This window comes from Magnolia sinica, chromosome 17, assembly GCF_029962835.1.
Source record: "Magnolia sinica isolate HGM2019 chromosome 17, MsV1, whole genome shotgun sequence".
NCBI classification, from domain to species: Eukaryota; Viridiplantae; Streptophyta; class Magnoliopsida; order Magnoliales; family Magnoliaceae; genus Magnolia; species Magnolia sinica.
Genome location: NC_080589.1, coordinates 49879691 through 49898207, shown reverse-complemented (window position 1 = coordinate 49898207; position 18517 = coordinate 49879691). Strand labels below are relative to the sequence as shown.

Here is an 18517-nt window from a genome sequence, read left to right as displayed (position 1 = left end):
ATCAGACCCACAAAACTAGCTAACGTCAATATAGCAATGCAAAGTGCACGTCAACACAGATGCACTTCCGTGCTATGCGCATCAACATAGTTACGAGCCTCGAGCTCCGAGTTGTAAGAATGGCTCAAATGAGATGAAAATTACATGGGCCCCACAATGATGTATTTATTATATCCATATTGTTTATCCATTTTTCGTGATCATTTTAAAGCATTTAAAAAAAAATTGAATCATATCTAAAGCTTAAATGGACCCACCGAAAGCAGCGAGGATAATAATTTTCATCGTTAAAAAAATTCGATCTAAATCGTATCCAACCGGATCAGACTTAGCTTCCCTGACCAAGTTGATCTCAGTTCGGGTCAAGCCAACCGTACATCGAATCTGATTGAGTTTGAGTCAGCCTATATAGATTTCCAATCGAATTGAATTGGACCCAATCCGATCCTACTCAGTCCGATGCCCAGCTCTATTTATCTGCTACACAATTTTTATTTTTATTTTTTCTTTCCTGTTTATCACCAATGTGATTGGTTCACGTGATGACTAAGGTTTTCAGTACTGCTGCGTCAAATGCGGTTCATTATGATGCAGTCTAATCACATTGGAAGAATGAGTAACTCAGATCTTAAGGCTAAGATTGTACGTATGGTACGGTATAAAATGAGTCGCAAGGGGAGTGAATTAGGTGTTACCTGTGCAGCTTAGTGGGTGTCACCCTTACTATAGGCAAAAACTTCCCAAGGCCCACTATAAGAAGATTCGTACTGTTTATTTTCCATCTAATTCATTGATAAGGTCAAATAGAGCCGGATGAGGGAAAATACAATGCTTAGACCTTTGTGGCCAATAAAAGTTTTTAATGGTCATTCGCCACTTTTCCAAGTGGTGTGGTCCTCCAGAGATTTGTATCTTCTTAATCTTTAGGATGACATCCTTAAATGAACTGCAAAAACGGATCGACGGCATGGATATAAAACACATTCATCAACGTTGACCCCACACGGTAAGGGTAACATCCACTAAGCTGTTACCCCGGTAACAGCTAATCCACTCCCCTCCCAGGGTTCTCACGAATTCTCATGAGAACTTATTGTCAGTAGAAAATTTCTACCGGTATGAGATCAGGCTCTTCATGTGGGGTCTACCAAGCATGACCATTTCTGGTTATCAGGTGGTCAATCTGAACAATGCATAGGCCTGCTTTTCAGTCCAAATCATATTACTGGTGCCCCACTTGATGAACGGTCTAGATCACACCCCAAACAAAACAAGAAAAAAAATAAAAATAATTTACCTCTTTCTCATTATACATGGGTATCTGAACAAGCACCCTAGGATGGCTCCGGCTCCGCTCCAAGTCTTCTCTCATGATCTCTCTCCTGTATTTTGTGTACCTCTTTTTCCCCAACAGCTTTACACACACAATCACCGCAGCCATATACACTCTCTCCACGAACAGCATCACTGACATCACCGCACACACGAACACAGCCGCCCGCAGCAGTGGCATCACCACCGGACCCTTTATCAGCTCCCATGCCAACCTCAAGTGCTCCACCACATCGTCCCTCCCTCCTATCCCCATCAGATTGTCCCCGCCCACCAATCCACTCATCCTGACCGTTAAACACTACTTAAAGAAGGTTGTGTAGTATTGAAATCAAATAAAAGAGAGAGGGAAGAAACAATGGGAGAAGGAGTGATGATGGATGGTTTGAAATGGCTTGGTAGATGAGGGAACTCACTTGGGGTGGGCTTAAATAGTGAGAAGAGGTGAGAGAACGTACAAAAGGAGGGAGACACCCGGTTTGCATGCAGGGTGTGGGACCATTGCATCTAACATTTGTCTTTGAGTGGCCTTGATTGCTTCTCTTTTAATTTCCTAACCGACCCATGGTCATCTTTTAATGGTCCTGTTTGCAGTTTATACAAGGGGTGTGCTCCTGTGGTACTGCGGGAAGAAATGGGACCCACGTAATTTATTAACAACATCTGACACGTCCACTAGATGCGTAGCCTCAATTTACGCCTCGGAGTAAAAATTCATCCCTAACGGAAACTCAAGTGGGCCACATAACAGGGGATAAATTGAGAGGTGTCAATCAACCTTGATTTAGTTTGCTCGCCCACGGCGTTTTGTATGCAGAATCCATTCTGTACAGAGCATTAATTCACCATGGATGAAGGGTCAGGAAAAAAATCAGGTGGTTCTGCACGTCAGGTTCTCTCGTTGAGAATCAAGGGTGGATGTCCCCTTACACCTTGTTTCCTGTTTTGTAGCCAAACCAGAGTTTTACATCGAGCTACTATTTTAATTCTAGAGATAAAAGGATGAGATGCGTCAGATGGACGGGTTGGATGTGATATATACACTACTTGCACTCCACATCTACACGAGCGTACCACTGGGGTGTACTACTCTACATCTGTATCACATATAAGTGAAGGCTGTGTTGATAGTTCATCACCACTTTTAGAGATGAAACGCTTCAATCGTGACCGTCTAAACAGCAGGTCCATTTAAAGGTTTGGCATATTAAAAAAAAATTTCTGACGAAATGATCCTAACCATTGAATTAGTAGTTGTCAAATGGACGGTTAGTAGTGAAATGTTTAGCAGTCACAATTCAATGGTAGATGGATATGATTGAGATCGTGTGATTTGTGTGATTTTTCAGGACATCTTCCATCTGTAGTGGTCCTAATGGTATTCATGGTCCAGATTGTCGTATGTGTGTTGTACCATATCTGTTGGATGATAGGGCACATTTACAAAAATGATGGAGGACAATCACCATACTCTTCCACCCGTATCCTGGTTAAGATACTGGGGAGAGCTACTTTAATAGTTAAACAACATTTTGAAAATGGTGGTGACTCATCCGCCGTATGTGGCCTACTTGTATGGCAATCTGGACCATCCAAAATAGTGAATACACTTTTGATTAACGATCCTGACCATTCAATTACAGGTCATCAGGTAGCAATACGCCCAGCGATCTGAATTCAAAAAGAAAGGCAGACGGTTGGGATCGTCCCATCGGGTGAGCTTTGGGCCATACTCCATCAATAGTAATCCTGGCTGCATTACATGCATCGCATGGTGTTGAACCACCATCGAAGTGTGGTGGGAGATGTTAAGATGTGGTCTCGTTTCAGTTGAAACTGGGTGCGGGTGGAAAAACAGAAATGAATTGACACGTGCAGTGATCTAGATCATTGATTTGATGGGCCCAATGTAGTTTTACCAGGCCACAACAATCTCCAACATTGGATGAGCGTACACATTCAATCTGTTATCTTCTTTTCGTTTTTCTTTTTTCGATAATAGGTGGTCCCTCGCTGTTTTCTTTTTCTAACCGTCTATTTTCTTTCTACTAATCGAATGGTCGACGTTCTCTCATCCACTAGAATTTTGGTTCATGATCTATCCATGGGTGGTCCACATGATATATGGTCTGGATACTGAATAATCATGGAATTTTTACGGTACGGATAACCTATACACATGCTCTATTACATATGCATGTATGGGATGTGTTGGCAAAGTAAGGAATTACAGTTACGGGTGTCAATGGGCCGGGTCGGGCCTGGAAACAGAATTGGAACGGCGACGTACGCGGGCCCGGCCCGTTGACAGCGCTATTTACAGTGAGCAGGATTCTTGGGAACATGAATAGTAAGTGCATCATGCGCTAGTTTCATACAAGCATGTCACCTTATCCCTTCATCCAAACCGTCTATCTCACAGGACTCTCTGCAAATGGGTTTCGACCAAATCAAATTCGGGATTGGACGATTAAATATCACAAAATGGTGTACTTTAATTCTATACTGTTGGTTGTGGTCCGATGATCAAAGAGTTAGAAAAGTCTAATCAGAAAAATATTCAAATGGTCCCCCATCCAAGATTCAAAAAATAAGATCAACGGTCTAGATGACCTATCCATGGGCTCGATTTGTAAGTAGTGGTGCGACATCATTTGGGGGTTTGAGGTTGAATTAGTTTGGCTGGCAGCTTTGTCTATTTCTGGAATTGTCCGATTCCAGTCCAGCGGATTCCATGCACTGTTCTCTCTGTCTTTGTTTGTATGTAGCCAGTCCTTTGTCCGGATTTAAGCTGTAACAAAAAGTCCCTTTTTTGTTAAGCATTTGTTTAAGTATCAGTTACTGGATTTTACTCGACCATGTTTGTACAGAATTTCTCAAATTCCCGTTTGGCGTTGACATTTTAAAAAACGGAACAATTTGCAATTTCGTTCTTGTCCTCTCCTTTCTTAACTCCAATAAAGCCAAGCCAAAGTACGGCCTTATTGTTGAATTTAAGGTCCAGAAGGGGTGGATGTGTTTGGGTATAGTTTTTTGATACTCTGGTAGGGTGTGGTAGTTGATACACTGGCGGTTATCAATTACGCACGTGGTGGAAATTAACTCAAATCAGCCGTCTAAATTGATCAACCCACTGAATATACCTCACAAAATCAGATGGATTGGAGATATTAACTGCTGATTAATGGACATTTGCATGACCGTTGATTAGTTTTCCTTTCTACTATACATTATCCACTCATCTGGCTAGTTAGAAAATTTAATATATGATCCATCTAAACTGGGGCCACAAGTTAGAAAATTAAATATATGATCCATCTGATTAATGGGCATTTTCATGACCTTTGATAGATTTCATTGTATGCTATGTATACAAATTCTTAGTGCCTGCATATCAACCATTACACTGTGTCAGAGCACCAAATTTCTTGGCCCTAGTTTTATTAGAGGCCCACCTGAATGTTGGCAGGGCATGGACCTTAAATGCAAGCTACCTCTACCACTGTCTGTCGTTTCAACCAATTGGATCGCTTGCAAAGTAACCACAGGTAACGAAAATTATAATCGAATAAATTCATATATAAAATTTGAAACTAAAGTTTTATATCTAAGTTTATAGATTAAAACTTTTATAATTTTGAAAAATGACGATAATCTTGATGTCGGATAGAAAATGGGATTGATACCAACCTAGTTCCAATGGTGGAACTTGTTTTAAATTCCAAGGGCCTGTTTGGTAGAAGGCTAAAAATGGGTTTCTTTCGTTTTAATTAATCATGTTATTTATTAGATATCGCATATCTGTTTGGTAAGGATTAAAAGTAAGCTTGATAGCCATTCATCAAGGTCTCTAATATATAATTACTATTAACTAAAATGACATGAACTCATTTTCATTTTTTAGGTATCTACCAATAATTAGCTGCAAAGAGGTTGAAGATCATGCTATCCACGTAGTAGTGTCCCTCTAATAAATGGATTGGATCTTGTACCAATGTGCCATGCTGCATTTGTGGCATGTACATGGCCTGCCTTATTGGCCTAGTGTTGGTTTACAAAATCTCCATGTTATAATTTTAAATTTTTGTAATCTCTAAATTTGGAAAATCCATTTTGATGGGTATTAAGATTCCCGCTTGCCACATATGGAATGTGGGAGGTGTGAATGCACAAACTCCCAGTGTATACATAGAGTTTCAAATGCAGTTGAAGCACTTGTGAGCTCCAATTCAACCAGTAATGCACATTATGTGGGTTGGGATGAAGGTGCTGAACTTAAGTTGTTGCATTTGTTTTCTTTTCTTTTTTCAAATTTTCACTCAATGTTTTACTCTACTCTTCTTATGATAGTTATGTGTCTTTAACTTTTAATCATTTCAACCATTCGGGCCATTTACAGCACAAATACGGCCATAACTTCAATGGTTGTTGACATTTGTTGTAATGCATGTGAAACGCATTCACCGGCAACGCATTCGCCTACACGTGCATTAGTTCACCAATCACCATTATACAAGAAAAAGGTGCAATTATCATGATATTTTGAAAAGCCGTTACTACCGCAATATTTCAAAGATATCGTGAAAACGTGGTGTTTTCAAAGCCGCGGTATTTTCAAAGAACCATGACCTAGGAAGAACAACTTAACTCCACTTCTCATTTTTATTAGAAAGTTGTTGTTATTATTATGAGCAAAGAAACAAAGTGGTGAAAAAAAGAAAAAAAAAAATCGATCTACTTTGGCATGTCAGCCTAAATTATTTTGCTTTGCGATGCTCAATCAAAACTTTTTTTTTGGCAATTAATCTCAATTTTTTTTTTGTACATAAATGTAATTGATGTATCTACTTTTGTATAGGATTTCTCCATAATAGCCATGAACGATTGCTCCTTGTGTTGCTAAACAAGATTTAGCTAATCTTATTACTAAGGAATCCACATGAACAATTGGAATTTGACCTTTCTCAAGTATATTACTTATTAGAAACTCTCGCTCTTTCATTATTATTATTATTATTTCCTCTTTCTTTAAGTGTCAGTGGTCTAGGCTTATGCCGACTTGAGGTTAGGTCAAACTCAATCTAGTAGCACAAGGCATGTGGTCTAAGCTCAATTGGCCTTGGGCTATCATTGGGTTGCGCTTCGGTCAACATTTAATTTGAACTATTCTAGCCGGGTCTATTCAAATTTTTTACATTTGTTAGGCCAAGACCAGACCATTGATAGCCCCAAATAGCCTATGAAAAGTTGACATTTCCTAAATTCAAGCTCAACTTGATAAACATTAGCAATCTTAAGCTATACTTCACATGTAACTTTATCTAGATATGTTAATAATATAAAACATGTAAGGATTAACATGCATTGTTCATATCATGGTCCTTCCACAACTCATGGTCCTTGAAACTTTAATGGAGTGATTTTGCTAATTGAGCATGCATTTTAGACTTGTCATGATACACCAATCTTATGGGTGTACACATAATTCTAACCCATGCTGGAACAAGTACAAAGACTCTTCTTCCTCTTAGTCTAATGAAGTTTTCTACTTCTAAAGGTCTTTTTAAAAAAGATTATGAAGTTCATTTTAATACGTTGACACACACATGTTGGATTCTCCCCCTTTTTTTTTTTTTTTGATTATATAATCTGTTTAGGCATTATTAAAGACAAAATATTGATGGGAATATAATCTAGGTCTTCTTGTACTAAGGCAAGCACTCACTAGCTCAATTGACAAGTCAGATGAGGACTTACCCTTATTTTTAAGTATCTTTAAATGTATCTACCAAATGAATTCCTATTTACCTGAGGGTCTTGTGGGACTTAATCTATATGCGGAATAGGCCCACGGATCTATCTGTGCATGGGACATGGCGATCAGGGGTCGGATACTGAGACGCCGCCATGGAAGCCGAATAAGAATACCAGAATACTGTAGAGCTTAGGACTTCCTCTCCTTCACACCCTTTCTCGCAATTCACAAGATGGGATCATCTGTCGCTTTGTGCTGTGATTTTTTTTCAATAAGAGTTTTTCCATATTAAATCGATGTGTTATCTTTGTGTTTGCTTGTTGCGATTGGATTACTCTCCTAGATTCATCTCTGTGTGCTTCTGTGATCCCTCAACAAGTGGTATCAGAGATAAGGTTGGGGCGCAGGCTTGAATATGTAAGGAGAAGTATCAATGGCAGGAAATCTGAATTATGACATTGAGAAGTACTCAGGCAAAAATAACTTTGAGTTATGGAAGAATAAGATGATTATTCTATTAACTCAGCCAGGGTTAGATGAGGCTCTTGAGGAGCGGTGTGCATCTATGGATGATGACGAATGGAGGATACTGTATAAGAAAGATAAATCCACAATCCGATTGTATCTAACGGATGAGGTTCTCTACAACTTCATGAAAGAGAAAACCACAGCGGAGTTGTGGGCGAAATTAGAGGATGTTTATGCAAAATGGTCCCTGAAAAATCGCATACACTTGAAGTTGCAATTGTTCAACTTCAGGATGGCAAAAGGTAGAGATGTGGAGACCCACATCAGTAATTTTAACAAGTTGATTTGCAAGTTACTAGACATGAAAGAAGTGGTCAAAGATGAAGATTAGGCATGTATTTTGTTGAATTCATTACCGGCATCGTATGAGTCTTTAAGGGGTTCTTTGTGCATACACCAGTAATTCTCCCTTGAGTGTGGACACCGTTATCTTAGCCCTTTAAAGAAAGGTCATGAGAAAGAAAAGGGGTACCATAGGGGCCTCTAGTGATGCACTGCTTACGAGGGGCAAGAATACTGAGCAAGATACAGGATATTCTCAGTCAAGATCCAAATCCAAAGGCAAGGGCAAGGGCGAGTTAAAGTACTAGAATTGTGGGATGGCAGGACACATAAAGAAAGATTGTACAAATCCTAAGTCGAAGAAAGAAAACTCAGAGGCTTCTTCCAGGGAAGCCAAACTGCCACGTCTAATGAAGAGACAAGCGGAGGTGATGTGTTGTCGGTGTTCATGATCGGACACCTGTACGATAATCATAGAGATGAGTGGATCCTTGACACAAGGGCTTCATATCACATGACTCCTCATCGGAATTGGTTCGCCAGTTACAGGGAGTACGATGGTGGACGAGTATTTATGGGCAATGACAATACCTGTAACATTGTGGCTGTTGGTACCGTCCGTATCAACATGTTTGATTGGATGGAGCGTACCTTGGCTAAGGTCAGGTACGTTCCTAATATGAAGAAGAGTTTGATTTATCCCGGTGCACTCGAAGCAATAGGGTGCAAGTTCACCAGTTTTAATGGTGTCCTTAAAGTTTCAAATGGGGCACTTGTCGTCATGAAAGTATGAGGAGTGGGAACCTTAATAGGTTGATCGGGAGCACTTCAACAGGTGGAGCTACAGCAGTTGTACCGGATTCCACGTCTGCACATATGTGGCATGCTCATCTGGGCCACATGAGTGAGTTGGGCATGAAGGTACTCTTTAATCGTTGTTTAATTCTATTTTTTAAGAATTCTAATTTAAATATATGCGAGCATTGTATATATGGTAAATAATCTAGGTTATCTTTTAAATCTGAAAAACATGTATGTAAGGGTATACTTGACTATGTGCATTATGATGTATGGGGGTCGTCGCCTCTGGTTTTCACTGGAAGGTCATCATGGTTTGTCACATTTATTGACGACTACTCCCAGAAAGTTCAGATTTACTTCATGAAATACAAATTCGAGGTTTTTACCAATTTCAAACAACGGAAGGTTATGGTGAAAAAGTAGTCAGGATGGAAGTTAAAGGTATTAAGGACAGATAATGGTGGTGAGTTTACTTTAGGTGAATTTAATCAATTTTGTAAGGATGAAGGGATCATTAGGCACATCATAGTGCACCACACTCTCGAGCAAAATGGCGTGGATGAGCAAATGAATCGGACTCTCCTAAAGAGGGTCCGATGCATGATTAGTAATGCTGGGTTGAGCAAGGACCTATGGACTTAGGCCGTTAACACGACCTGCTATTTGGTGAATCGGTCTCCTTCTACGACAATTAAATATAAAATTCTAGAGGAAGTATGGAGTACTCAGAAAGTAGACTACTTAAGATTGCGTATATTTGGATGTGAGGCTATCTCTCATGTACCGTTAATTGAGAGAGATAAGTTAGACCAAAGAGCCAAAAAGTATATCTTTGTTGGCTATGGTGGTAGTGTGAAGGGCTATAGGCTGTATGACCGGGTCACACGAAAGATCATCATTATCAGGGACATTAAATTCAACGAAGGGTTCTTATTCTACAAGAATGAGCAGGAAGAACTGGAAAAGTTGATTGTAGATGTTCTGGTTGACACAGATGTTACTCTGGCTGAGACAGATGCAGAGACAGGGGTACATGAATAGGTGGAGCAGCCGCCTATGAGAAGAAATCCACCGCAAGATTGCATGTTACTGGCAAGATATAGGGATGACTGTAATATCTCATATGCCTTCATTACAGATGAGGGGGATCTGTCTACTATTCAGGAGGCTCTTGATAAGTCTGATGTAAAAAAGTAGAAGGCGACAATGGACAATTAGATTGATTCCTTGTACAAGAACAACACATGGGATCCAGCGGACCGAAAAGCGATCAGATACAAGTGGTTATTCAAAAGAAAACAGGATAGATACAAAGCAAGGCTAGCGAAAGGTTATGCTCAAAGAGAAGAGATCGACTTCATAGAGATATTCACGCCGGTTATAAAGCAAGTGTCTATCAAATTCATGTTAGCACTGATTGTCCAATACGATCTCGAGCTGGAACAAATGGACATGAAGACTACATTCCCTCATGGGGGATTGGAAGAGCAGATCTACATGAAGTAACCAAAGAGATACAAAATTAAAGGGGTAAAGAACAATGTTTCTAGGTTAATGAGGTCGTTATATAGCCTAAAACAATCACCTAGGCAGTGGTATAAAAAGTTTGATTATTTCATGTTGAGTCAGAAATTTACTAGGAGTGAATACAATCATTGTGTCTATTATAAGACGTTGAGTGATGGCAAGAACATCATCCTAGTATTGTATGTTGATAACATGTTAATCGTCAATCATAACATATTTGAAATCAATGAAATGAAGACACAGTTATCAGGGACATTCGAGATGAAAGATTTGGGGGTTGCAAAGAGTGTTCTCGACATAGATATTCACAGAGACAGGAAGAGGAGCAGGCTTTGGTTTTCTCAGGCATAATACCTTGAGAATGTATTGATCAAATATGAGATGGACAAGGCAAAGCCAGTGAGCGTTCCCCATGAAGCCCACTTCAAGCTTTTTCTCAGAACAATGTCCTAAATCAAATGAGGAAAAGCAGGATATGTCTTGTGTACCTTATTCGAATGTCGTTGGCAGTTTAATGTATGTCATGGTCTATACGAGACCAGATATTTTACAAGCAGTCGATGTTGTGAATAGATACATGTTAAACCCCAGCAAGCAACATTGGGAAGCTGTGAAATGGCTACTTCAAAACATTCAAAGTACAAAAGACTATGTCATAATGAAAAGACAAAGGCAAAGTTGGTAAGGTATGTGGATTTAAACTATGCAGGCAGTATTGATTCCAAAAAGTCGACAGGTGGAGCAATCAGTTGGATGTTTAAGCTTTAGTTTGTAGTGGCTCTTTTCACAACCGAAGATGAGTATATGACAGTGATAGAAGCTTTCAAAGAAGGCATGTGGTTGAGAGGCATGATAAATAAATTGAGGCTTCAGCAGGAAGCCATGCCAGTTAATTGCGATAGCGAGAGCACTATTAATTTGGCTAAAAACTTTATTTATCACTCATGTACTAAACATATTGATGTTCACCACCATTTTATTTGACAGGTGCCTGAGAAAGGAGGTGTAACTCTAGAGAAGATTCACACCAGCGTGAATCCAGTAGACATACTCATCAAGGTGGTCCCTACAGAGAAGTTTAAGTTCTGTGCAACTTCTCTAGGCTTGGCGATGGTATAAAAGCAAGACAAAGTGTACACGAGAAGCGTTGATGGAACTATGATGTAAGGCAGAGAGATGAGAGAAGAAGACAAGAAGATATATGTTTGATGATTGAAGACACGGTGGAGATTATTGTATTTAATGTCTTAAATCAAGTTAGATGCAGGGTTTGTCGATGCCATCGACAAACTGTTCAATGTCACCCTCAATGGCATCGAACAGTGCTTGATCCATCGAGATTTTTCGTTTTTCTCTTGTTAGTCGCTGAACTAACTGGGCACTTTCTCGATGATATTGATGAGTGTTCGATGACATCGGAGATCAGTTTGATGCCATCGAAGATGGCTCAGTGCAATCGGAGAAAATCGAATTTTCATGTTTTGTCTCTGGACAGTTTAGGTGTTAGTTCAATGCCATCAACATGGCTTCGATGCTATTGAAGGATAAGTTTTGATGACATCGAAGTGTGTTCGATTGGATCGCACAGATTTACGTAGAGTTGTAATTTTGCGGAATTTGTTTCCGGTTTTGCTTGGGATCCTTTTATAGCCTATATATATAGGTGTAAGTAGGATTGGGAGAGTGTACTAGGGTTTTTAATTTGTCCAAGGGTTTCAGATGGTGTAGCATTTGTGAGATTTGAGGTTGTTCAAATCGAGTAAGCTCTTTCTCTTTGTAATTTCTGCTTTCATAGTGATCATTTGTCACTTTATGCCGTGGTTTTTTTCCTTAAGGGTTTTTCTGATTTCCATGTTAAATCGCTATGTTATCTTTGTGTTGACTTGGTGTGATTGGATTACACTCCTATATTCATCTCTATGTGCTTCCACGGTCCCCCAACAGGCCCATCCATGGTGAGGCTCACGTCATATCAATGGTTGGGATCAGTGAACTACAGCTCCATCTCTACATACTAAATACCCAAACCATAGTTCTAAAACTCAGTGACTCAACTCAAAACTCCGCAAGTCAACTTGATTCAGCAAGAGTCGATTCCTGTGTCGCTAGTCAGTCACCACGAAACTGGATCATGAGGGTAGCATTTCTGGACACGATGCAACTTGTCTAGTCAACTCACTGACTTGAAATCCGAGTAGAGATCCGAGCTGTTCAGATTAATAGATTCAATGTCATATAAACAGTAGCCCCACAACATAACTAATGGTGGGTGTCCCCATCCCAACTGTTCCCGATGGTGTGGCCCACCAAAATTTTGGATCAGCCTGAGTTTTGGTGCCAAATCAAATTTTGGTCAGGCAGTGGGTCGCGTATATCAGCCCAAGCTTATAGGCAAGCAAGCCAGTCTGAAGGCCCAGCGAGTTATCCCGGCCCAATAACAGCCCTCCTTAAGTCGCGAGAATCATCGTACGGCGCATGCCAGCGGATCTCAGTCAAGACAGGTGCTCTGTGAGGCCCACCGTGATCTACCGATCTATAAAAATGGATGGACGGTGTGCATAAAACCCATAAATCACGCTGGCCCCACAGAGCCTTGCGTGGACCGAGTCCGTACAAGCGGGGTGCAACCTGGCTGGGACCCCTGAACCAACGATGTGGGTGATACCAACCAATAGGGGCCATCTCTATCTATGCATTGTATATCCACGCCGTTCATCTGTTTTTCCAGATTATTTTAGGCTATGATCCAAAAATATAAGAAGATGCAACTTTCAGGTGTACCACACCACAGGAAACATTGGTTATTGTCCATTAAAGGGTACAAAAGTTTTAGATCAAGCTGATATTTGGTTTTTCCTGTCAGCCAGGTTTGTGTGACGTGTTTCCCGTGGTGTGGTCCAACTGAAATTTTAATCTGATTCATTTTTGGGACCGTATTCTAATAATCTGGAAAAGCAGGTGTACTGCGTGGATATACAATGAATATCATTGAGGTGTACACTACAGTTCGGTTCTCACTGACATTTCTCGTTCCGGGATCGCAGCCAAGTCGCGCTTGGACGGAATCCACCAGAGCGTCGATGAATACATTCAAACTGCATTCAATCCATAGTTCAACTGATAGACTGAGTGGAGATACCTCGTTTCAACACGCTAACCCAAAAAAAAAAAAAAATGACCTCTTTGTTAAGAGAGTCCTCGACAAACTCCGTGAAGGCCCACCGTGCATGTTGTGTATGGAGAGTTTACGTGCAGACATGGAAACTGAGACATTCATCAGGTGGGGTTCGCCATGAACATACCGTGGTCCACGGTCAGGCGATTATCACGGTTGGGTTTATATGTTTGCATGTGGGGCTCACTTAGCTTTCACATCATTTAGCCGGCTGGTGTTGGAGTCACAAGCGGAAGTAGATTGCCTCTCACCCAGCACAGAGATATTCCAGTGCCCGGGGCTGTGTTGGGCCCACCAAGATGTCCGTGATAGATCCACTCCGTACATCTGTTTTGAAAGACCGCAGTAGGACATGATTCTAAAATTTAGGCAGCTGTAACTCATGTGGACCATACCACACGAAAAAGTGGGGACTTAGCGCATATCATGATGATATTTATTTCTACGGGTCATCTTAGTGTTAATAACCCTACTATGAATGGTTTGGATGCAATATAAACATCATAGTCAGCTCCAGGAAGGTTTTACCGGTGGACATTTTTGTTCCTGTAGTTTCAATGATATGGCCCACCTGAGTTTTGTATCTGATTTTTAGAATTCTGTCCTATCGTGTGACGGAGGGACGCGGATTGGCTACTCCCCCTGACACCAGCCGGTGGCTGGTGGTCAGTGCTCTGTGAGCCCCACAATGATGTATGTGTTTCATCCATTCCGTCCATCCATTTTTACAGATCATTTTAGGGCTTTAGCAAAAACCTGAAAGGGATATAAATCTCAGGTGACCACACTACAGGAAAACAATAGTGATTGGATATCCACCATTAAAATCCTCCTAAGGCCCACTGTACTGTTTATTTGACATCCAATCTGTTGATTAGGTCATACAGGCCCAGATGATGGGAAAAAACAAATCAGCTTGATCCAAAACTTTTATGGCCCGCAGAAGTTTTTTAATGGTTCATGCTCATTCAACACTGTTTCCTGTAATGTGGTTCACTTAAGATTGGGATATACCTCATTTTTTGTCTCATACCATAAAATGATCTGGAAAAATATATTGACGGTATGGATGAAACAGATACATCATGGTGGGGCCCACAGAGTACCGACCATCAGCCATTGGCTGGTGGCAGGAGGAGTAGCCAATCCATTTCCGTGACGGAGTGGATTTGTCACCAACGTGTCCGTGGGCTTCAAAATTTTCTAACTTCATCATTTTTTAAAGCATTAATACGAGGGTACTTCTGTAACTACACATCTCAAAAAGCAAAGCCGGATTCGCGACGTCAGCGCGAGAATATTTGAATGATTTTTTTCCAAAATATCGAGATAATTCAAAATATCGTCGCTACTATGTCATGGATGGGAAGGGATTCCGTACGCTCCCCGCCCTTCTCTGGCAAGAACGGGCAGATCCATGTGGGCGGCTACCGTGAAAACAAATCGTCGTGGGATATACCAAAGGAAAATATCGAGGTATTTCAAAATATCAACGCTGATCGGCGGATTGTGTCTGGCTCACGTATGTGTAGTAAAAGTCGATTTCCCTACCTACCAAGCCTCCCTTCGTAGGCCACACATGCAAGATGGTAGGACACCTGCGAATGTTCATCTAGGCTATATCGATTATCGGGAATAGGCAACCGTCCAATCATTATGATTTTGACATTTTTGGAGTTGAGTGTAAACTGTTCAAAGTCTCCGTACGGATCAATCATAAAAAAATCCTAGAATTGGACAATGGCCCATCAATTAATGATAGCAGACATATGGATGCATGGTTCTGATCATCCAACCGTCTATGCTCAGGGCCTTCTAATTTTTTGAGGAGGATGGTAAGAACATCGATCTCCAAGTGACGAGGACCTATGATAGTCTGGGAACTCATCTCACGTTATAAGATGAGTTGTCTCGTGAAATCCCAAGGGCTCCAAACTTAGCTTGATCTAAAAATCAAGTGAGTTATGGTAAAATAGGAAGGAATTTTCACTCTTGATATTCACTATAGCCTACCTAAGTTGTAAGATAAAATGATTTTTATTATTTATTTATTTTTGCTTAACCCTTCATTTTAAGTAGGAATTAGGATCATTGGTAGAGTTGGGCATGTCTGACCCGATCCGGTGGATCCGACCTGATCTGACGGCCTGGATCAGTGTGGATCGAGTTGAGTCATTCAGATCCGAATGTTTTTCGGATCGAGTTCGAATCGTAGTCAATCCGGACTGATCCGATTTGAAACCTGATTTGAATGAATCCGATCTAATCTGACCCGACCCGACCCGATCCGGAGTGGATAAACCACATGCATTCACGGTGAGCCCCAACAGAGTTTACTCAGTGCATCGTACCTACAGGCTACAACAGCTATATAGCAGGTGTGTGGTACTTAGTTTACTCAATACACCAAGATCCTGTCCCTTCATCTGTTGGGCCCTGATGGGGCATGACCCAATGGTTACAGCCATCTGTGATCCTCCCCAATGATTTGAAGACTCTTGATAGTTACTAATTGGCATCAAATGGTTAACTAATCTCATCGATATGTTGGCACGTGGACTGTCTATCATATGTTTAAATAACTGAACGGTGCAGATCAGATTCAACGTATGCTATATGTACATAGATTCATAGTCCTTAGTGACCAAGATATCACTTTCAGCTTTAAGCACCGGAAAGACATACTGGTACGTGTCGTGCGAAGACGAGTACTGACGCTCCTCGAGCTCTGAGTTGTATGAACGGTTCAAAGGAGATTAAAGGTATGGGCCTCACAGTGATGTATTTATTATATCTACACCATTCATATATTTTTAGAGATCATTATAGAACATTATCCAAAAAATGAATAATATCCAAAAATCATCTGGACCACACCACAAATACCAGCAGAGATAATGATTTTCACCGTTAAACAATTCATGTGGTCCACTTGATAGTTAGATCTGTCTTAGTTTTCGTCTCAACCCTTAAGACGAGCTCGCCAAATGGATGGACGCGCGGTTTGGATATAACACATACCCCATGATCAGACCCACAGAACTTGCTAACGTCAGTATAGCAATGCAAAGTGCACGTCAACACAGCTGCACTTCCATGCTGTGCACGTCAACACGCCTCAAGCTCCGAGTTGTACAAATGGCTCAAATGAGATCAAAATTACATGGGCCCCACAATGATGTATTTATTATATCCATATCGTTTATCCATTTTTTGTGATCATTCTAGAGCATTTAAAATAATTTAAAAAAATGAATCATATCTAAAGTTCAAATGGACCACATCGAAAATAGTAATAAGGATAATGATTTTCATCGTTAAAAAAATTCGATCTAAATCGTATCCAACCGGATCAGACTTAGCTTCCCTGACCAAGTTGATCTCAGTTCGGGTCAAGCCAACCGTACATCGAATCTGATTGAGTTTGAGTCAGCCTATATAGATTTCCAATCGAATTGAATTGGACCCAATCCGATCCTACTCAGTCCGATGCCCAGCTCTATTTATCTGCTACACAATTTTTATTTTTATTTTTTCTTTCCTGTTTATCACCAATGTGATTGGTTCACGTGATGACTAAGGTTTTCAGTACTGCTGCGTCAAATGCGGTTCATTATGATGCAGTCTAATCACATTGGAAGAATGAGTAACTCAGATCTTAAGGCTAAGATTGTACGTATGGTACGGTATAAAATGAGTCGCAAGGGGAGTGAATTAGGTGTTACCTGTGCAGCTTAGTGGGTGTCACCCTTACTATAGGCAAAAACTTCCCAAGGCCCACTATAAGAAGATTCGTACTGTTTATTTTCCATCTAATTCATTGATAAGGTCAAATAGAGCCGGATGAGGGAAAATACAATGCTTAGACTTTTGTGGCCAATAAAAGTTTTAAATGGTCATTCGCCACTTTTCCAAGTGGTGTGGTCCTCCATAGATTTGTATCTTCTTAATCTTTGGGATGACATCCTTAAATGAACTGCAAAAACGGATCCACGGCATGCATGGATATAAAACACATTCATCAACGTGGACCCTACACGGTAAGGGTAACATCCACTAAGCTGTTACCCCGGTAACAGCTAATCCACTCCCCTCCCAGGGTTCTCACGAATTCTCATGAGAACTTATTGTCAGTAGAAAATTTCTACCGGTATGAGATCAGGCTATTCATGTGGGGTCTACCAAGCATGACCATTTCTGGTTATCAGGTGGTCAATCTGAACAATGCATAGGCCTGCTTTTCAGTCCAAATCATATTACTGGTCCCCCACTTGATGAACGGTCTAGATCACACCCCAAACAAAACAAGAAAAAAAATAAAAATAATTTACCTCTTTCTCATTATACATGGGTATCTGAACAAGCACCCTAGGATGGCTCCGGCTCCGCTCCAAGTCTTCTCTCATGATCTCTCTCCTGTATTTTGTGTACCTCTTTTTCCCCAACAGCTTTACACACACAATCACCGCTGCCATATACACTCTCTCCACGAACAGCATCACTGACATCACCGCACACACGAACACAGCCACCCGCAGCAGTGGCATCACCACCGGACCCTTTATCAGCTCCCATGCCAACCTCAAGTGCTCCACCACATCGTCCCTCCCTCCTATCCCCATCAGATTGTCCCCGCCCACCAATCCACTCATCCTGACCGTTAAACACTACTTAAAGAAGGTTGTGTAGTATTGAAATCAAATAAAAGAGAGAGGGAAGAAACAATGGGAGAAGGAGTGATGATGGATGGTTTGAAATGGCTTGGTAGATGAGGGAACTCACTTGGGGTGGGCTTAAATAGTGAGAAGAGGTGAGAGAACGTACAAAAGGAGGGAGACACCCGGTTTGCATGCAGGGTGTGGGACCATTGCATCTAACATTTGTCTTTGAGTGGCCTTGATTGCTTCTCTTTTAATTTCCTAACCGACCCATGGTCATCTTTTAATGGTCCTGTTTGCAGTTTATACAAGGGGTGTGCTCCTGTGGTACTGCGGGTAGAAATGGGACCCACGTAATTTATTAACAACATCTGACACGTCCACTAGATGCGTAGCCTCAATTTACGCCTCGGAGTAAAAATTCATCCCTAACGGAAACTCAAGTGGGCCACATAACAG

The 18517-nt window shown here is 40.9% G+C and overlaps 1 protein-coding gene across 2 annotated transcripts; it reads right to left on the bottom strand.

Moving 5' to 3' along the window:
* Positions 1 to 1222: 1222 nt before the first annotated feature.
* Positions 1223 to 18169, bottom strand: LOC131231656 (glucomannan 4-beta-mannosyltransferase 1-like). 2 transcript variants are annotated; one of them, XM_058227924.1, is made up of 2 exons: positions 17732 to 18169; positions 1223 to 1397 (listed from the first exon to the last, which is right to left on the bottom strand). In XM_058227924.1, exons 1-2 carry the CDS (start codon positions 18050 to 18052, stop codon positions 1335 to 1337), a joined length of 384 nt encoding a protein of 127 aa, XP_058083907.1. In that variant the 5' UTR covers positions 18053 to 18169; the 3' UTR covers positions 1223 to 1334. The 2 variants fall into 2 exon arrangements, with proteins under 2 accessions (XP_058083907.1, XP_058083908.1); XM_058227925.1 differs by lacking the exon at positions 1223 to 1397 and adding an exon at positions 16971 to 16994.
* Between the last annotated feature and the right edge of the window lie 348 nt (positions 18170 to 18517).